The sequence below is a fragment of the Penicillium manginii genome (assembly GCF_028828005.1).
Source record: "Penicillium manginii strain IBT 31320 chromosome Unknown utg000004l:1.0-7231830.0:1.0-7236170.0, whole genome shotgun sequence".
Taxonomy (NCBI): Eukaryota; Fungi; Ascomycota; class Eurotiomycetes; order Eurotiales; family Aspergillaceae; genus Penicillium; species Penicillium manginii.
Genome location: NW_026643105.1, coordinates 4,107,317 through 4,127,522, shown reverse-complemented (window position 1 = coordinate 4,127,522; position 20,206 = coordinate 4,107,317). Strand labels below are relative to the sequence as shown.

Sequence of the window (20,206 nt, the reverse complement as noted above, 5' to 3'; positions counted from 1 at the left end):
CATTCTTTATGGTTAATAGCCGGCTTCTCTCCAATCGACTTACCCAACTTAGTAGGACCTCAACCCTTTGCCCACAAGTCATGAATGGATCCAATTGAAACTTCACGCTTCTGACTATTCCATAAATCGTGAAGAGAATATACGGCTTCCGGGATATTGTGCTCATAATCTAGAGCAAATTACAAGAGACCCAGTTTTCTATTTCATTACTACTAGTACCCTATTCGCGACATGCCCAGGTGATTCCGGTTCCATTCACCTCTGGGTTAAGTTATACTACTAAGAGATACCTAGGTATTATATCATATCAGAGTATTGAAATTGTACCTAGGTAATTTCTGAATGTTCTTTAATACTGTATCCATCAAGTAGAGATCAGAAAACTGGAAATTTCCAATCAAGTCTTGATTTATAATCTTTCTGGCAATCTATTGGCATTTGTTTTTAAATAAAACAGCAAGAAGCAAAAAAGGAATGGGGCTCAACGAAATGACCTCGGGATTCCAGATTAAAACTTCTCAGTTACTGTCATCTCCGAGCCCTAGAAGTTTTAGCAGCACTTGTCGGAGGAGGCCCTGTTGAGAACCTTGGGCGCTTGTGTAGTATCCAACCTACAGAAGCATGATGACTTGATCGGAACGTCTGCTACTGCCAGAGCTAACTTTGTTGAATGCTCGAGCATAATAGCCTGTTCTGTATTGCCCAAGCGAACAAGACATTCGTGATATCCTTGAAGTGACCAAACATTGTTTGGATGGCGACGAGGTCGAATAACTGATTTGTCGAATCCGAGATCGGCACGATAGGTTTTTGCCGCTTCTTCCAGATCACCTTGCTCCATCAGTAACGCAGCATAGGCGTGGCGAACAGGCTGCATCCATGACCAAGGCTCACTATATGGCAGCTTATCCTCAATATCGATCGCACGGCGAAGGGACTCAAAGGCCTTGTCATAATTTTGGCAACGATATTCAATTTCACCTTCGAGCATTGCAGCAGCGACCTTGAGCACATCGACTATTTTGCCATTATAGGCGCGGCGGCTTTCGGGAACTAACGCCCAAGCCTTGAAAAAGAGCTCCTGCTCCTGTCGAGCCGAGGCGACATCACCAGTGGCTGCATATGCGAGACCCTTAGCATAATGAGCAGTGGCCGTTGTGCCTGCATAAAGCTCTTTATCATGGGGGAGACATTTCTGCTTCAGTTCCTCCCACATGCCGAACCGTACCATGACATGCCAACGAAGACCTAAGAATTGCTCCAGCCAGTCGATCATAGGGGGCGATTCGATGCGAAGAACCTCCTCGGGCACTGTTGATTCCATGCGAGTCACTGCATCAAGGGCAGCCTTTGACTTTCCTGCAAACATGGCTGCATAAACCAAAGAGTGATAATCGTGCAGTCGATAAAAGGTATAGAAGTTCTTGCCACCCGATTTCCGGAAGTATTTATCGTCTGCCAGAGTCGATTTATAATTTGAATCCAGAGATCTTCGCCAGTCACCCACCAATATATCGAGATGTGTGGGCATGTGCCGAACATGACCTGCGTCCGGTACGAGATCACGGAGTTTATCAGCAACGTTGATCCCCAATTCTGGTGTTGGAGACATTTCGATGAAGTGAATGTAAAGGTGGAGTAAGCCAGGGTTGCGGTCTGCGCCATCTTCCTCTTGTGCCAATGCGCGCTCTAACACGGTTTGCGCTTCAAGTGTGGCGGCTTTTGGATTAGGCAGTCCGGTAAACAGATCCCAGAGGGCCCAGGGCGTCATGTTCATCAGGGCATCGGCATATAAGGTGGCAACATCCAGATCATGCCCGTACTGCTCGTAGACTAGCTTCATAGCACCGGCATAGCCCTTGTTAAGAGCAGGATAATCACTTGCAGGTTTGTTGGTCAAAAAGCGGTATTGCATAGCCTCAATAAGACCTTGCTCGAGAGGGGTTGCGTTTGCCGAATGCTCTTTGGCCTTTCGCGACGCATCATAACCCCTTTGGACGGATCTGTGGAGATCATTTTTGTCGAACCTCTCCCACGCCTTATTGTAATTGCAGCCCACAGCGTAGGCGACGCCCCAGTATGCCATTGCACATGAAGGCTGCCATTCGAGGGAAGTTAGCGGAGTTGTGCATGATAAGATGAAACCCTAACTCACGTCATGAGCAATGGCTTGTTCGAAACAAAAGGCCCCTTCCACATGATTGAATGAATAGACCCAGGTCAACCCTCGGTTGAACCAGGTCTGGGCATCGGAGCTGGTGGTGGTCACTGTATGGCCGAAAGAGCCCAGGTCATAGTAGTCGGCGCTGGCCGGGATAGGGGACACTTTTTCTTGAGTCATGGCGGCGACTATTCAGTATGAATTAAAAAATCGACAAATGCAGAAAAAGCAGTAGTGCTTTGAGGATGGGTATTATATAATGTCCTGCACGGCTGTGGCGGGACTTGCATCCCATTGGAACTTCAATTTGAAGTGGAGTATGGCGCGTGACTCACCCTAGAATCAAAGACCGATTCACCTACTAGTACAATCCCCGGTCGCCGAAGATAAAGATTAGTCAATGTCTTCGAAAATCATCAGTAATAAAGACAATCAACCCACCTGGGCACGAAAACACAACCTTGAATTCTGCCCAGGGTGATGGATGAGAGGGAAAGGAGGGAAAGGTGAAGAGGGTGAAGTGCGGGGAAAGCGATATCCTTGCCTGAGGCCACAACTCCCATCCTTAATGCCGTACTAAATAGTTATCAACTACCTACTAGTAACCCAGACGAGCTCTGGCGAGTAATAGTCATTGAAGCTGTTCACAATTCTCTCGGAGTTTTCAGCTAGCTCAGGATCACCGTTGTATACAGAATTGCCATCAGCCTTTGATGCAATGATATATACTTCAACAAACAAAGCACCCACTTGGTGGCATCTACTAGTATCATTTGCTTTATGCAAGCAGACTCTAGCATGTATAACGCCAAAAAATATATTCTTAGTGGGTTGGAAATACTAACCTTGGAATAATTTAATGGTTTGTGAGAAGAACTTGAAGGGGGAGGGCTGGATACTACCAGGTTGTTAAACTTGAATTCATGTAGATGGATACAGTAGAAGATTTTTGATTTCCTTCCACATATCCAGGTGCCAAATCGAATATATCGAACGTAAACTAGAACTTGAACTGATCTAAAAGATTCCACCCAATCTGCAAGTGGGGGAGATTCAACTCTCAAACCTTGGAAGGCCATCAGTTATGGATATTTCCATGTTTTCAGCTGCTTGCAAAGCAACCATGAAACTTTCAGCTTAACCGAAAGCATTGCTGCATAGATTAGCGAACAATAATTATGAAGCGGGTAAAATCTATAAAAGCTCTTCCCTCCTTCCTTTGAAAGAAACTTCCCATCGGCGATGACAGTAGCTTTGTTTGAATCAATGGATCTTCTATAGTCTCCGACCAAGACATCAAGATGGCCTGGCATGTGACTCGTATGACCCGAATCGGGAACTAGAGAACGAAGCTTATCAGCATCTCTTCGATTGTTTGTTCAAATCGCATACAATATCCCCGCTCGTTGCTTTACATGGCATGTTGTGGGAAGCAAGGGTGTTAGTATGTGCTTATGATGCTCTTGCGACGAGTTTGGAACGCATTAACTATTATCTAATGACCTAACGGCATGCCGATATCTCCTGGGCCAAATGGAGATAGAAACTGAAAGGCAGGATGCAGAGCGATTTATCGAGGAGTTAAGACATGGCGTCAGGTCAGTGTGGGATTTCATGGCATCCAATGCAGTCTTTGGAGGAGTTTCTGACTTGGCGTGAGAGGTTGAAACCATACCTAGGTATACTGCTCATTTTGATGATTAATTTCGAAATAAGAATGTGGATAGGTAACTGGCATAATGATAGAATAGATAGTTACCCGGCCCACGCCCACGCCGAATGAAGTACTAGTACAGTGTCAGACCGTTGGCAGACAACTAGTAAATGAATACAATCTCTTCAATATCTTGTAGCACCTTTTCTCCGTGGCTCTTCGGGATCGAATCGTTGGAACCACCGACATCGCGCCGAGTCACCAATCATGGGCGTCATGGCTCAGCTACCCCGCGCGCTGCTCACTCAAGAGGCAATTTGATGTGACACGGTGCAGCTGGCGATGATTGGATAATTACTGCGAGAATCGCCAGACTGTCTCTTTTCTATGGTCAATCTGTCAAACTGCGATGTCGCCCCGCGCCTGGCGCCCAAATTAACAAAGGGGATGAAGGCAGAACTGCAGCTGATGGAAAGTACGACCAGAACCACCAAGGTAATCAATGTCTTTGACGCACTCACTCGTATAAAATCAATCCTTGACCCCAATTTCTTCACCTCTCTTTCAACTCTCTTCACTTCAATTGGTTCATCCTTCTACCGCCACTCTCCATCTCCAACATGCCCCTCTTCAAAAAGGGCCTACCCAAGGTCCTCGTACCTGAAAAGTTGTCCCCCGACGGGCTTGCCCTTTTGCGGAGCTCCCTGGATGTTGACGAGCGCAAGGGCCTTACTCCTGAGGAGCTGTTGGAAATAATTCCGAACTATGAAGCTCTCCTTGTTCGCTCTGAAACAAAGGTTACAGCAACTGTTCTTCAGGCAGCTCGAAACTTGAAGGTTGTGGCGCGAGCCGGAGTGGGAGTCGACAATGTTGGTATGTACGAAGGGGCACCTAGCATGTTACATTTCTGACCTTTACTTTAATCATAGATGTCGAGGAAGCCACCAAGCTCGGTATCGTTGTTTGTAACTCCCCCTCCGGCAATATTGGTGCCGCTGCAGAGCACACGATTGCTCTCCTGATGGCCATGGCTAGAAAGATACCAGAGGGATGTGCTAGTCTCAAACATGGGAAATGGGAACGAAGCAAGTTCGTCGGAGTGGAAGTCAAGGGCAAAGTTCTGGGTATTGTGGGTCTGGGGAAAGGTATGGCATGCCCTGGCATCTCCACTTCCGGAGATAAGTCAAATTACTTATCTGATAACCTGTTTGATCTCATCTAGTCGGTCTGACCGTCGCTCGCCTGGCCAAGGGCCTCGGAATGAACGTTCATGCCTTGGACCCTTATGCTTCTCCAGCCGTGGCGGCCTCGGCTTCGGTCACCCTCATCTCGTCACTATCAGAACTTCTCCCCTCGGTCGACTTTCTCACTATCCACACGCCTTTGATTGCTTCCACGCGCGGTATGATCAGCGATACCGAACTGGCTCTGATGAAGCCGGGATCTCGGATTCTCAATGTAGCACGGGGTGGTACAATTGATGAGACTGCGCTTCTGGCGGCTCTCGAGTCTGGCCATTTGGGAGGAGCAGCGATTGATGTGTTCACTTCAGAACCCCCAGTGTCAGATTCGACTGCTTCAAAATTGATTGCGCACCCACGAGCTGTTGTGACACCTCATCTCGGCGCCTCGACGGTTGAAGCCCAGGAAAATGTGTCAGTGGATGTCTGTCAACAAGTACTCGAAATACTCGCCGGCTCACTACCTCGGAGTGCTGTCAACGCACCCATCATCTTGCCAGAGGAATACAAGAAGCTGCAGCCATTTGTACGTTTGGTTGAAAAGCTGGGCAGTCTTTATACACAGCACTACGCCGGCTCGCCGGGAGGATCAATGACCTTGAATACGTTTGACCTCATCTACAAGGGCGAGGTGGCCGGTATCAACAATACGGCCCCTCTATTTGCTGCCCTCATCAAAGGCTTACTGTCCCCGATTAGTAGTACGGAGGGCATTAATATCAACATCGTCAATGCTGAGCTTGTAGCTCGTGAACGTGGAATCTTTGTTTCAGAACAACGCTCTCGCGATCCGGCAGATGAGTCTTCCTATTCATCACTGGTCACTCTTGTAGCTCGACCACCATCCCGTGCTTCCTCTCGAGCTCCGGCGGGTGACGTTGCCGGAGGTGCAGCCCAAGCCCAGCATCAGCGCATCATATCTGGCACATGCTCTGGCGACCAGCCATTGATCACCCGCTTGGGTCGATTCGAAGCGTCCTTCGAGCCCAACGGAACCCTTCTAATCTGCGAAAACTACGACTCTCCTGGCAAGATCGGCGTGGTTGGCAGCATCCTCGGGCGTGAAGGCGTGAACATCAACTTCATGACAGTCGCCCCGGTTTCTTCCAAGCTGATTGCCGGAAGTGATGTCACGGATATCAAAGTAACAAAGGAGACCTTGACTGAGGAAGATAATCCGATTTCGAAAGAAGCCTTGATGATTCTCGGCATTGATCGAAGCGTTTCGCCCAAGGTGACGACTGACTTGGTCAAAGAAGGCGGCGTGCTCAGCGCTTGTGCCGTGACACTCTAGACGCTTTTTCCTGTCAGTGACTGGAAGTCTCCAAATTGCGAGCTGATCAGATCGGACTTTCCTCCTCTTTTACTCAACGCTATTCGCGAATATCCTTCATTTCTGAATTTCAACACAACAGGAGTGACATGGACTTTTTTTTTCGGTAACTATTAGTTATAACCCCCCCGGACTGCAACTTGAGATCAAACTATTTTGCGCGACGAATTTATGCATAGAAACCTCAGCAATAAAAAAAAGCTATTATTCGGAGTGTCAAGTTCACCTTCAAGTTATAGATGAAGTATTTGAATAAAGTTCGTAGATCCGTACCATTTCGGGGTCGTTGGCATTGTACTCGAAGAAGTTGAATAGGTATAACTATGTTGATTTGACTTTATTGAACTCTACAAACGTCACGGTAGCACCCCAAAGCCCCTGCTGTTCATAGATTATAAAAGACATTCTAACAGCAAGGTATAAAGTCCTGGGTCATGAAAATGAACAAGGGGGGGGAAGAGGCGTAAGCCAAGGTAAAGCAAAGACTCAAACCGCCGGACACCATACAATAGCCAATGTGCAGATCGTGCTACCACTAATGCAAGATGGGAACAAAACGGAAAATGGGCAAAGGGCAGGGGGCATAATCATCGAAAAGACTGTCTCTTTCCATTACATCAAAAAGGACTATTACTCCCAAACGTTGGAAAAGAGGTCATCCGATCCACCACCAAACCCGCCAGCCGGCTTGGTTGAGCTATTGTTGGTCGTTGTCGCAGGCGTGATGGGAGAAGCGCTGGTCCAGCCGCCAAAGTCTTCGTCCGCGGCCACGGCGGGGGCAGGCTTGGGAGGTGGTGCTCCCCAGCCACTGCCAATGTCGTTGGCAGTCAGTGTATCAGGGACCTTCATCATGGAAGCGCCGGACGAGGCGGCCGGTGCGGGAGCGGGTGCTGAAGCGGGTTCGGGGTTGCTCCAAGCATTGCCGCCCCAGGGGTCCATCATACCGGCGGCAGCGGCGGGGACTGCAGGCTTCTGGGCCTGTTGAGGGGGAGGAGACCGCACTGGTGGGCTAGAGATATTGAATGCGGAGCTCATCTCCTGCTGGGGAGATGACACAATAGGCTTAGGTGGTACTGCGGGTGCGACGGGCGGAGAAGAGAAACCCCAAAGGTCATTAGAGAGAGATGAAGATGGCGGGTTGGGCTTGGGCTGGGGCGGCGGCGAAGAAAATCCTCCAAATCCGAAGTCTTGGGAGTTCGAGGAAATAGAAGTGGTTCGCGACTGGGGCTTTGTTGCAGACATGGTGGGAGAGGTCAAGCTCGCGAAAAGGTCACCGCTAGCAGATCCAGCAGGAGAGGTAACCTTGGGAGCAGCCGGTGTCGACTTGGCGCTGCCGAAGTTTGTGAGGTTTGCAAATGGAGATGGCTTCTCGGCGGGCTTGGCTGGAGGGGGGGGAAGTTGTGGACGGGAAGCTGAGTCCACTGAAAGCGTCGGTCAAACCACCCATGTTTGAGGATGAGGTGGACTGCGGAGATGCCATGTCGCCAAACGAGTTGTTCCGCTCATGTTGAACCGATGCAGGCTGCGGCTTCGAATATAGAGACAGAATCGATTGCTTCAAATCGGGGCGGGACATCCCGCTCGGCGCAGCGGGTGTGGATGAGGTGCTAGTTGGCCGGCTTCCGGCAGGCGGTTGAGCGCTACCAAAGAAGTCCAGGCCAAGCAATGAATCACCCGTCTTCTGGGCCTTGTGCTGTGTAGGTTGAGCTTGTCGCGGGGGTGGAGGTGCACGAGTAGAGGGCTCCGTCGTGCTGGGTCTAGGCGGGGCAGCCATCATATCATCATCGGCAAAGAGATCAATGGGAGCTTGCTGGCGCTTAGGTTGGGGGGGGAGGAGCAACTCGCTGGGAGGCGGAGCGTTCAATCTTCGCTTTTTCCTGGACAACTGCAAGAGGCTAGTAGGGTCAGTGGTTGTTTGAAACATTGTTCGGCGCATGGTCCTCAAGACTCACAACATCGTCATCTCCTTCACTCAAGGTGGAAGGATCCGGTATGCCACCTTCCATAACCCATCGCTTGGCCTCGTACTTGGTTCGAATGAAGTTCTCGATTTTCCTGGATGGTTTTAGATCAGCAACTTATTCCAGCAGCCAGTGGCAAGGCAATTAATCACTCACGCATCCGACGGAACATGGCCAGGTGCCAGCTTCGCTTCCCAGTACCTATAAAGCATGAGAACAGAACATATGCAGTCAATTCCTTATCACTAACTTGTTGGCCCTTCCATTGCCCCATTTCAGCACACTCTGGACTTGTTCATCGGTCCAGGCATCCAAATCCACCGACTTGACTCGACTGATGTGTGTACCCATTCCTCGGTGAATACCGGAGCAGCGAATGCAGACGAAGATACCCAAATTCCAAGAGGCCCATCGTGGATCTATGGTGCAAGTCCCAATGTTAGTTGGCACGTTCACAAAAGGAAATGACCTATCGCATAGCCGGCCGCTCGGAGACGAGGGGGGGGGGGGTGATACTCACGCTTGTTGCGCTTGCAGTCAGCACACACTTTATTGGGCTCAAGTTTCAGCAGACTTTTGATAGTCTGCTGATTCTGGGCAGCTTGGCCCGGGGTAGCGCGTCGAGACATAATCCGTTGGCGACTCGAAGTGATGATGAGAAAGGAGAAACAATGGCCGCAATGCGCAGGTGGCGGTCGGTGCTGCGGCCTTAGGCTGCGGCCGGGGGTTAGTAGGGCCGGGCGAGACATGCCAGATGTGCAGTTTGAAGTATATTGCCTCGGAGGCTCCTCTTTTTGATTCAATCTCTAAAGATCAGGGTTCTAATTTTCCTTACTACGAGGACACTCGTGGACATACCTTAGGCAGTACTATATTTTGTTCCCAAATTCAACTTCTCTTGCCAAGATCATGCAAAGAAGTTCACTTCGAGTTCAAGTTGTGCTATATTTTCGCCATACTAGTACTGGTAGTACTACTCTAGAACAACTTCAATTCCAAAGTTTGAACTTGCTTCAGGTTGAATATGAGAAAACTCCAGGGCTCAACTTTTCAACTTTTTTTTTGACAAGTTCACATCTTGATGGCTATAAATCCATCACATGACACTAACTATACAACCCCGAGGTACTCAAAACAAGCGTCTCCGCCCAATCCAATCAAGTTCCTACACCACCAAGACCTTAAATATGTTTAAACAACTTTATACCCAATCACGCCTTGGACTTGACCTTAGGATCAGCGTCCTCCGAAAAGCGCAAACTGATACTGTTGACACAGTGTCGCTCATCGGTCGGCGTGTTGAATCCCTCGCCCTCGAAAACGTGCCCAAGATGACCGCCACAGTTGTTGCAAACAATCTCGGTCCGCTTCATGCCAAAGGTGTTATCGACATGTCTCTTCACGGCACCGGGGATCGAATCAAAGTAAGCGGGCCAGCCACAGCCAGACTTGAACTTGTGGTCGGCAGTGTAGAGGGGCGCATCACAGCCGGCGCAGTTATAGACACCCTTTGAGGGATAATGCTTGTCATATTCACCGGTACCAGCGGGCTCGGTGCCCTTCTCACGGAGAATCCGAAACTGTTCTGCGCGTAGACTGGCGGTTAGAAACGTGTTCGTTGCTGACTTTACGGAAAAGCTAGTTCCTTACCGGGATTCAGAACTGTTCTCCATTGCTCATCGCTGCGCTTGTCCGGGTACGACATGTTCTCGGTTGTATCGTTGGAACTGCTGCTTGAGCCGAATAGTGCACCGAGGAACGGCAAGGCTGGGGCAGCGCGGAGTGTTTTGGCGCTCGTTGGACCGGGTGTCTTGCGCGTGAATATAGAGTAATGCCTAGCAGGAACTGCAGTTTTAACGAAGGTGAGTTGCCTGATGGGTGCTTGCAAGCTTCGGATTATTTGATGTCGCATAGAGAAGGTCGTCAGCAGATTATGCAGTTACTGTCGTTGAGGGGCGCGATGGAGCCCGGTAAGACATATGTGGTTACGTCATCATGCGGGGAGCTCGAATTTGGACTTTATTACAATTTGTTTAGACGGTCATACTGGTACTTGTGGTTTACCCTAGGAGATTAAAAGGCCAGTGACCAGTATAGTATAGAAAATGAGCCAATGAAACTCCAGTAATGCATTTGTTTATGGGTATCCTCTAGCAAAAGAAAATCGTGCATATATGTCAAGCTCTCATCATGATGCCAGTCAATATCATCTGATGCCAGCCTCGGAAGAAGCCATAATATGTCAAGTATTATCATGGAAATGATTTGAAGATGTTCCGATGAAAGGTCCATGAACATCACTCCAAATTAGGTGCTAGCGCCGACTAGCACCGAGAACAATCAAAGACCCAGGTGTGATACTTATTCGCCATCCTTCACTGATTAGCATCTTCCCAACAGCCGGGCCTAGTCTAGAAGTGCCATCCCGACTATGGCGACCAATACCGGTGATGATTTTATAGCCGCCATGAACATCAATACCTCCTCCTCGAATATACCTGGCATCTCCAAGGGAATCCCACCAGGCAGCAACCCGCTCGCGAACGATGCGCTTTGCATTTTCAACATTGACACCATGCAAGTCGAGATCACATTTCGACGACTGTTTGTCGACAAGCCGATCAGATGCGGCAGCAAGTTGATTCATTGCGCGCTCCCGATGCTCCTGTCCAACTTGGCGGTAATACGCCGACACTCCGCCGTATAGATGGTTGGATCTTGAGCGACGCGCAGCTTGTGCAGCCTGCATATTCGCAGCTGAACTTGCGGCAAAATTGGCATTTGCAGTAGCTTGCAGGTCTTCATATTCGATATTGTCATGAGAAGGCTCCTTGGGACGATAGGAAGCTCCAGAGAGAGTATTCTCCTCGTCTTCATTAAGATTAAGTGGCGCAGGCGTAAATTTGATAAGTTCACTGATCTCAGCCTGGGAAGGCTGCCGAAGCAACACCGCTGCCAGTTCATTTGCCGGTGTTACCATATTGCCCGTTACCCGAAGTAAACCGATCAGTGTGGTCTTCGAGATGGTTGGATAGACAGCGGTGAGTTCAGCAACATGTTCCATTGTAGCAGGGTCCTTATCAACATCGGAATCATCAAGTTGGCCATCAAGAGCCAAAGCCTTGATCGTCGCACGGAGGTCCATCCCTTTGCTGTTGTAGATGGCCGAGATCTTTCCCCTGGGAAGATCAGGGATGCACGAGCAAATAAAATCGATATCAGCCTTGCCTGTATTCCACTTGTTCGTGGTGGACGCGTCTTGATATGATGAGGAACGCGCCAGAGGGATTTTTTGGTTCTTATTGCGCTTCTTGTTGCGACCCTTCTGCCGACCGATGTCTGCGTTTCCTGCATAAAAACCATCAATGCCCTTGGGCACTGATATGTGGCTGTCGTCCCCGGTAATTGAAGTCTCTTTGAAAAAAGACAAGTTTAGCAACACGTCCATTGATTTGTCGACATCACCATTGCTCTTCTTCAAGCACTGCTCTATATCAAGGAGAGAGACACTGGGAAACATTGCAGCTAGCAAGGCCACTTTGTCGTTTGCCGATGCGCCGGTCAATTCCAAAGACCCATCAGCGGCAATAGTATACGCAATGTTCGGGTTTATCGGCGACGCAATGTTTCTATCAGAGCTTTCTTCAGAAGAAAAATGCGACTCCATACTAGTAACATCAGTGAATGTGCGTAGTGAATCTCCATGACCTGAGGTCCCAGCCTCAGAAAGGATTCCTCCCATCTCGCTGGCAACCTGCTCATTTGCCGTGCCTGAAGGATCGAATGGGTCATTTTCTTGGAGCTGAGCAGATTCTTTTAGGGAATCTAAAATTTCCCGTAAAGCAGTGACATCGTTGGAATCCGTAAGATTAAAATCGGATGAAAGAGCAGCAAAAAGAGCGGAGTCTAATGGAGGGCAATATGTTTTCTCCAGTTCCTATGGACCGAGTCGCGTCAGATACCCCACTGAGCCATATTCCATATTAAAGAGAACTTACAGATCGAAAAGTATCGCTGGAATCATCCATGATGATGAATGTCGTCAACAATATTGGAAATGTCCATATGTTCAAGTGACATGCCCTAATTCTCTAGGGCGAAAATAAGAGAGTGAAAGAATAAAAAGAAAGAAAATATAGGAGAACTAATCGGTAGCGTTCGTCCAAAGCTCCATGAAAGCAAAGCGTGTGCGACAGTCCCTAGGTCCAAGTTGCGGAGGGAAGGAATATCTCCGAGCCGCGTGGGGGAGTCTTTTTTATGCCCCTCGCCACCGCCAACCTGATGGGCCCGAATAGTCTTGGTAGCATTTTGATTGTTTTGATTGGCTGAATTACATTTCTATGGCTGCGCTACATAGCCTCATTGGATAGTGGGGTCTCTTGATGCCTCGTTCATTCTGGGTGCCTATCAATATCACACTGTTAATAAGAAAGTGCGATCCCGTCAATTATTGAAACAAACGCCATAGGCTACCCCCACTTCATAGTAGATCATATTTAGTCTAGTCACCTCTCCGTATTCGACCTTTAGATTTTCTCAACGTTGAGTCAGGTACCAGTTGAAATTCGTCGCCCTCGTTTGAAACCTAAAGAGGCACAGAAAGCTCCAAGAGAACGGTAAATCCAGCAGTATGAGCTGATCAGTTACTTTCTTTGGCCTTGTACTAACGACTTCTTAGGATGCGAAGTCTACAAAGCCTCAAAGTAATAGGCAGGGGTATTTTCAAGTTGTTCTTGAACAAACGAAGCTCCCGGATCCTACGTCATATATAACAATGAAGATAGTATTTAGGAGAATCAGTGGGTTGAAAAGTGGTTCTTAGATACCGCATACCGGTATCCTAGGGTAGCGAATAAGTTGAATCCGACGGCGGAAGGACTATCGGAGAGCACGGGTACGTGTCAGAGACCGAAGGACCACAACCTCTCAGCAAGAACAAAACAGGAATCCGAAGTGCAACATAGGACGCCGATAGGCACATTTGAATTCAATCCAGGGAGAATCCAATCAAGATGATTCCGATCCGAGGCTGTATCCCGCTGTGCGAGTAGCCGAAATCCATACCCTCGCCCTCACAATGAATGGGGGGGTTCAAAAGGAGGGATATTGTTGCTATAATGAATCAAATAGAGATTTCAAGCAGAAATTGTGTTTGCGCTCATATTAACTAGTACTTATTCCCGTGTTGCGTGAGGGAAGAAGTCAGGTTGAAAACATACTAGTAGCTGGGCTCGGCCATTGGCTTTTGTCCCACATAAATTCATGACTTCGATCCGAGACCATGCGCAGGGAACCCATCCATTCCGAAGCGCTATGACCCCTCGAAATAATTTCCTCTCCTTCGGGATAGGATTGGAACAATATCGTGAGGTGAATGAATAGCCTGCCTCGTGGGTCATCAGTTTAACGCCACAAGCCCAGTCTTTGCAAGAATGTAGAGAATTTACTTGTGCGAGATATGAAGCTAGTATTATAGCTGGGAGAAGAGCCTTATTCTTCCAAGTTTTGAAAAAGTCAGCCGACATCTTATCTTTGCAAAGCTACCCTGGTGACCACTACCTATCTAAAATGGGCTGCAGCGGTGATCCCAGTGACAGATACCTAAAAGATTTGTTTTGACCACAGAAGCTTATGAATTGCAGCAGTATCCCCTCATTTTTCAATATGGACAGGTACTGCACAGGAACTATGACGCGCGGCCGGTCGCAATGGCGTCGACTGTGCTGCACAAATTCGCCGGTTGAGAATTCAAATCTGGACTAAAGTTGATTTGTTGCAGCTACAGTCTACATACCTTTGAGAGATAGAAGATAGTACCCGTGATAGACTGTGTATTCTGCCTGGGTGGTAGGGGAGTACGGCCCTTGCTGGCTGCTTTTTGTACTCCCCTAGATATGGAAGCATGAGACATGACGCATTGAAGCATCACGAATAACCTGGCTCAGAAAAGCTCAGAATGGAATTGGCCAAATGTTGTGCAATGGGTGGCGGTTTCTAGTTATATGAAACTTATAAACCATTGCTGCCCCTCTCAAGTCTGCACTATTCTTCTCCTAAGCTGACCGTCCTTTTCCTCGATCCAGTCCGAAGATTTGATTGTGCATATTTTCTTATTGTAATCATTGCAAGACAGGAAGTGGGCTAATAACTCAAAATGCGAACCACGATCATCTCGTTCCTGATCGCCTTCACGGCCACGGCTGCAGGTACGACTTCCAATATTTGCTCGACATACAAATCTAACAGACTTTGATTAGGTCTCGTCATCACCTCACCCGTCGTGGGCCAAAATGTCGACAATTCCAAGTCTGTGACGGTGAAATGGCACGCCGTAGAGTCTGTCCTCTCCTTACAATGAGTTGCATGGCTTGTTAGTTTTCAAAGTCACTAATCACAAGCATAGGACCGACCCTGACACCTTCTCCATCTACCTCGTCAACCAAAATGTTTATCCGCCCACCCAAGAGCTCGTGGCATCAGATGTCCCCAAAAACAAGGGGTCATACACCATCAATGCCAAAAGCATAGACGGTGTCGATACTGGGTAACCCAACTTCGCACAACCCCAGTTTTTAGTTGGCAAGATTCTGACGATAGTTGTTGCAGTCGCGGATACCAGGTTAACTTTGTCTCGGATACCGACGCCCAGGCCATTTTGGCACAGTCATCGCAATTCAAGGTGGCTGATCATGCCGATCTGACTGCTAGCTCTGGTAAGGAAACAGCCACTGCTACCGATTACACTTCTGCTACGAACTCTCTTTCTATTACCGATTTCACTTCTGCCACCGATTCCACTTCTGCTGCTTCTGAAACTACCTCTCTCTCTGCTACAACCTCTATGACTTCTTTGTCTGCGTCGACTACTTCAGATTCCTCGACTGCTTCTTCCACTTCTCCGACCACTACTCACACCCTCACCAGTGCGTCTACCTATACCACCTCTTCATCTACTTCTTCACCTATTTCTACTTCTACCCATACTTCATCTTCTTTAACGACCTCTACTACCAGTGCGTCCACTTCTTCTTTATCTTCCATTCTTAGCTCTACCACTTCAGCACTTACCACATCCTTCTCTTCATCGTCGTTTATAACGACATCTACACCCTCTTCCTCTTCCTCAATATCAAGCACTGTATCTACTACAACCTACTCAACTTCGTCGGAGTCTCTTCCATCTTCTACATTGCACAGTTCCACTAAAATGCGTTCTACCACATCAGCCACATCTACTTCTACCTCCACCTCCACCTCTACATCTCTATCTACTTCCACTTCTACTTCTACATCTTCTCCTACATCTACGCATACAAAAACTACCAGCACTTTCAGCACTTCTACTTCTACCTCTACTTCTTCTTCCCCTACATCTACTACTACTACTACTACCCATACCCGCACAAAGACATCCACCATGAGCACCACGGGTCAGTTATTGGTGCCACCTCGGGCTTCCAGATTCTTTAGTCACTGCAAAATTCACTCCCTCAGTTGTTACGAGTCGCTGACTCTTTCATTTTCTAGGCGAAACCACCATGACCACAAAGACTCATTCTTCTACTTCTACAGAGACTTCGACTACTACCTCGCACCATACGAAGACTATGACTTCCACTGCCACGGAAGAGGCTACCACAACTTCTAATGCAGCGGGATTGTTGATGCCTACCAACCATGCCGGCAGTCTTCTTCTGGGACTTGCTGCTCTGATGCTCTGATGACTCGTAGCGATGAAATCTTTTATTCCAAAACACTGATACGTGGTGCTGAGCTTTATCAATTGAGAATGTCAAGGTGTCTATTATGGTTTCAGACATAGTTTGACCGACGATGGAGGGGGAAGAATAAAGTTTATTCGGGCTTGCTTTTGTTGCTATTGGGGCTTTAATTATTAATGAATTCTGCAATAATCGATCATGATATTTTGACGACTGAGAAAGCTTCTTCGCTATGATCGTAGCTACATTAGTATCGGGTAGGGATTATTCAACAACTCTAAGTAAACCTCGGCATCGGCGCGCCGATCGACCCATTTCCCCGCAGTGAAATCAATTGCATAGACCGCATAACTTTCTCGCAGCTACGTTCTATTCTCTCCACACTCAACTTCTACAATCATCGAAGCTTCACTCTCTGACCCAACCATGCCGGTCTGCACTCTCCACCTCCTCGCTTTCAACCAACCAACCAATCCACAATCCTACATCCAAGAATTACAAAAATCAACCAAAGTGATCCTAGCCTCAAGACCCCGACACATCGTAATCCACCCAACAGACCTGGATAAAACCCCCCCTAGCAACAGAAAACTGGGATCTCTTGCTCCTTCTCCAACCCAACAAAAACACCACAGACCCGATCCCAACCCACCTCCGCACCGCCATAAAATCAGAATACAAAATCCCAACAGGGATTCCCTCAAAACTCCTCGCCAACTACACAACCCGCAACAAAGCCTTGCAAGAAAAATCTGCCTCAACCGCCCTAACAGGATCATTAGAAAAACACCTCTCCAACAGCAGCAAACCAAGCTCGCAAAATCTCGAAATCTCCCCAAGCCTCGTATCCTTCATGAACGAGTTATCCGAGACGCACCCCGGCCCCGTGACGATGCTCAATCTGCTACATTTTCAGCAGCCCACCGGTAAGCAGAGTTACTACCAGTACGGTCAGGCCTTCGTCCCTGTCGCGGGCAAACGCGGCGGAGACGCGAAGCTGGTTGGTAATGTGGTGGTGACACCGCAGCTGCAGCCGCAGCAGCGCGATAGCAAAAATTCCAGCCCAGAGTCAAGTTGCCGCGGCGATGGTGCGGCGGAGGGGTGGTGGGATGAGATCTCCCTCGTGCATTATCCTTCTATTCGGCATTTCTGCGATATGCTCGCTGGTGATGATTACCAGGCTATTAATGAGAAGTATCGGCTTTCGGTGAGTTTGAATCCCCTCCTCTCGTTGTGCTTTTGTCCTGGAGGCTGCTTTGTTCTGTTGTGGATCGGATTCTTGCAAATCGGGTTCAAGGGATCAGGCTGACTGTCCAGGCACTTCGTGATACCTTTCTCTTGTGTACCACCGAGTTGAACCTTGAGGGGGTGTCAGTAGGTGCAGATTCGAAATTGTGAGACAGCGATATCGCCACGGGGACGGATGTTAGTCGGAAGAGTTGATTGAAGCGAGTAGAAATTAAATTGTTCAAATATCAAAGCAAACTTGGAACTTGAAAATTATGTACTGGTCTCGTCCTCTTTTCTGCTTGATAAACTGGGTATCTGAAATCATGGGACGGGTAAATCTTGTCCCTCAACGCTGGGAAATACTATAGCCACGCAATAACCTTCATATATACTGTCCAGCCTCAAAATACTAGTAGAATTGGACTGAGCTAATCTGCGAAACTTAAAGTTCAACGACGATTATCCTGACTTGATAACGCTATCACTTGGTCGATCCCAAGTGCGAATGTGGCCTGATAGTGTCAGTAATAATCTTCGTGGTTCCGGGAAGTTATCCACAAACCTTCGAGAGAGGATGTCATAATAGAATCCTTTTGGAAACCGAGCCAGCAAATAGGATCTTCTCCGACAATTTTGGACTAGGCATATTGTTAGGATGAATGTAAGTTCAAAGAGGCTGCTTGGAACATACCATAATAGGAGGCAACATAGCAGTCCGAGCCCGAGGCTCAACAGGATGGCTAGCCATCGGATCAATAATGCTGTCGAGCTTTTCGGTTTTTTCCGAGTCCGAGCGAAGACGGTTACCGCCACTGTCAGCCCGATAGCGATTGCCGCCTTGTGTGCTCGGCACAACAACACTGCTTCGGTGACGGGCAGTACTTTGGTGCTGTTGAACAAGGTTAGCAGTTTTGATCGGAGACAATATTGGGATGAGAAAAAAAAAACGAACCGCACGAGGTCTATGAAGCATGCCGACGCTGAAATCCCACAAGAGGAGCCTGCAGTCATCACCGACGCTGCCAAATCGATAGGTCTTCTGGTCACAACGCCACGGATCAAACGCGACCGCGGAAACGAAGGAATTGTGTCCCTGGCAGCGAGCGACGATTTTGCGCTCGGGGAAAGACCAGATAGTGAGAAGGTCGTCTTGGCCACCAGTCACAATGTATTTACCGTCGGGCGACCAGCAAACGCAGATTATACCACCGTAGTAGCTGCGGAAGATGTCCAAAATCCTGTGTTGAACTGGTTAGTACTCATTTACACAGTAGGCTCATGAATTCTTAACATACTCCTCTTCCAAGTAGTCCATTAATCGGAGAGAACCATCCTCCAGGACAACTGCCAGATGTCTCTGATCAGGCGCGAAGGAGAAATGGGAAATTTTTTGATTCGCTAGCTTCCAGAGACATATCGGGTTGGTCTTCTGGTTCTTCGATTGCACTGATTTGAGAACCTCCAAGGGAAACTTGCTGGGGTCATGGTCGGGAGGGGGTATCACCTCAGGGGTGAAGAGTGCATCCTCCTTCTCCTTATCGTAAACGACCAACACGCCATTCGCATGCGATGCAAGGAACAAGTTTTCAGATCCCGGGAGCCATTTGATATGGGTAACAGGGGAGTTGTTAATCACACCATTCTTATTGATGCGGGCATATTTCTGCGACATCGGCTCATACCAAATGATGTCACCGGCGGAGGAACCCATCACAATATCCAGGTGTGAAGAGGTCTTGGTCAACTCGTTGATATCGTGACAGAGCATGTGCGCTTTGGTGAAAAGGACTTTAGTGAGATGTTCCTCCTTCTGAGCCGAGTTAAGGTCCAGCCATTGGAATGCTCGGTTGATGTTGGCAAAGGCAAAAATGCCATTCGGGTCACGTTCGCTCAGGCGCTTGGCCGATGTTTCGTGCGTTATTACCCGAGACACAAATGAGGAGCTGCTCTTGATAATATTGTTCTTAGGTTTGCGCCGCTTCAGCGCATCCTTTGCCGGTAGCACGGGGGCCGCAAGTGCGGGGTTCCCATCTCCGAACGGCGGTGCTACAATGGCTGTCTTCAGGAAGGTCGGAGGTTGCTTGCGATGATCCAGGCTGACTAGCGATAGCTTGACTCCAGAGGTGGGAGGGTTTGGAACAGTGGCCAGTGGGTTGGGGTTGATAATGGGTGCTTCGGAAGGGTGTGGGGGTGGTGTCGCGAGCAGAAGGTCATCCTTGAGGGTATAGGTACCTATCGTCAGGATTTTCATTAGCAGTGCACTTGAGCCGAAAGGAGACGTGAGGGGGAAGGGCCTCGACGACACGTGTGAACTGGAATGCGATAGACATGCATGCACATACCTTCTCCGACTTGCAGGGGACATCCGCTCTCCGGATGAGAGATGGTGTTGTTCGTTTCGACCACAGGGACTGCCATGCCGTTCGCCGCCCCCGCCGCATAAGCGACAGGGATAGTGTATCTCGGAGGGGGAGGTGGTAGGACACTGGGGGGTGGTTGAGTTGGGTCAGTATGTGCCTGGACTGTGGTTGCTATCTTGATCGGCCCAAGGGTCGCGGGGAAGGTGACTTTTCGGCATAGGACGGTCACATCATATCCCACATCAAGTATGGAATATGGAGGAGTATAGAGAGGAAAGGAAAGGATTGAAAAGAAGGAAGGGAGGGCCATCTTACAACATGGTTGCGTTACCGTCTCGATTTCGACCGGGAGAGACCTAATGTCGTAACACGGGCTAGGAAGCAGAACACAACAACAGCGCTACAGTCAGAGATAGATCCTGCCGCAAAGGTGAGATAGTTCGTCCCAATTTGACGTCGAATATCAAGAGCTGAAGAGCCTCGATGTGGCTTCTTTGGCGATGTCGGAGGAGATGAGGGGAAGAGACCGCACTGGCCCGGGGATT

The 20,206-nt window shown here is 48.6% G+C and overlaps 8 protein-coding genes across 8 annotated transcripts; 3 read left to right on the top strand and 5 right to left on the bottom strand.

Moving 5' to 3' along the window:
* Positions 1–550: 550 nt before the first annotated feature.
* On the bottom strand, positions 551–2,341 carry N7533_005245 (tetratricopeptide repeat protein; the record flags this gene model as incomplete). Its single annotated transcript, XM_057101895.1, has 2 exons — positions 551–2,098; positions 2,156–2,341. The coding sequence occupies 2 exons, from the start codon at positions 2,339–2,341 to the stop codon at positions 551–553; spliced, it is 1,734 nt and encodes a 577-aa protein (XP_056961525.1).
* A 2,094-nt stretch (positions 2,342–4,435) lies between these two features.
* On the top strand, positions 4,436–6,350 carry N7533_005244 (uncharacterized protein; the record flags this gene model as incomplete). Its single annotated transcript, XM_057101894.1, has 3 exons — positions 4,436–4,688; positions 4,745–4,960; positions 5,038–6,350. 3 exons carry the CDS (start codon positions 4,436–4,438, stop codon positions 6,348–6,350), a joined length of 1,782 nt encoding a protein of 593 aa, XP_056961524.1.
* A 669-nt stretch (positions 6,351–7,019) lies between these two features.
* N7533_005243 (uncharacterized protein) lies at positions 7,020–8,979 on the bottom strand (the record flags this gene model as incomplete). Its single annotated transcript, XM_057101893.1, has 6 exons — positions 7,020–7,771; positions 7,830–8,274; positions 8,342–8,444; positions 8,507–8,551; positions 8,601–8,769; positions 8,871–8,979. The coding sequence occupies 6 exons, from the start codon at positions 8,977–8,979 to the stop codon at positions 7,020–7,022; spliced, it is 1,623 nt and encodes a 540-aa protein (XP_056961523.1).
* Positions 8,980–9,561: 582 nt separating this feature from the next.
* On the bottom strand, positions 9,562–10,262 carry N7533_005242 (peptide-methionine (R)-S-oxide reductase; the record flags this gene model as incomplete). The annotated part of the gene is made up of 2 exons (XM_057101892.1): positions 9,562–9,935; positions 10,001–10,262. The coding sequence occupies 2 exons, from the start codon at positions 10,260–10,262 to the stop codon at positions 9,562–9,564; spliced, it is 636 nt and encodes a 211-aa protein (XP_056961522.1).
* Positions 10,263–10,664: 402 nt separating this feature from the next.
* On the bottom strand, positions 10,665–12,378 carry N7533_005241 (uncharacterized protein; the record flags this gene model as incomplete). Its single annotated transcript, XM_057101891.1, has 2 exons — positions 10,665–12,287; positions 12,349–12,378. 2 exons carry the CDS (start codon positions 12,376–12,378, stop codon positions 10,665–10,667), a joined length of 1,653 nt encoding a protein of 550 aa, XP_056961521.1.
* A 2,126-nt stretch (positions 12,379–14,504) lies between these two features.
* On the top strand, positions 14,505–15,998 carry N7533_005240 (GPI anchored serine-threonine rich family protein; the record flags this gene model as incomplete). Its single annotated transcript, XM_057101890.1, has 6 exons — positions 14,505–14,556; positions 14,608–14,686; positions 14,754–14,894; positions 14,957–15,277; positions 15,577–15,780; positions 15,878–15,998. 6 exons carry the CDS (start codon positions 14,505–14,507, stop codon positions 15,996–15,998), a joined length of 918 nt encoding a protein of 305 aa, XP_056961520.1.
* A 499-nt stretch (positions 15,999–16,497) lies between these two features.
* Positions 16,498–17,469, top strand: N7533_005239 (uncharacterized protein; the record flags this gene model as incomplete). Its single annotated transcript, XM_057101889.1, has 3 exons — positions 16,498–16,584; positions 16,631–17,278; positions 17,389–17,469. The coding sequence occupies 3 exons, from the start codon at positions 16,498–16,500 to the stop codon at positions 17,467–17,469; spliced, it is 816 nt and encodes a 271-aa protein (XP_056961519.1).
* Positions 17,470–17,760: 291 nt separating this feature from the next.
* N7533_005238 (WD40 repeat domain-containing protein) lies at positions 17,761–19,981 on the bottom strand (the record flags this gene model as incomplete). The annotated part of the gene is made up of 7 exons (XM_057101888.1): positions 17,761–17,813; positions 17,864–17,939; positions 17,993–18,190; positions 18,254–18,539; positions 18,597–19,533; positions 19,644–19,786; positions 19,977–19,981. 7 exons carry the CDS (start codon positions 19,979–19,981, stop codon positions 17,761–17,763), a joined length of 1,698 nt encoding a protein of 565 aa, XP_056961518.1.
* Positions 19,982–20,206: the final 225 nt, after the last annotated feature.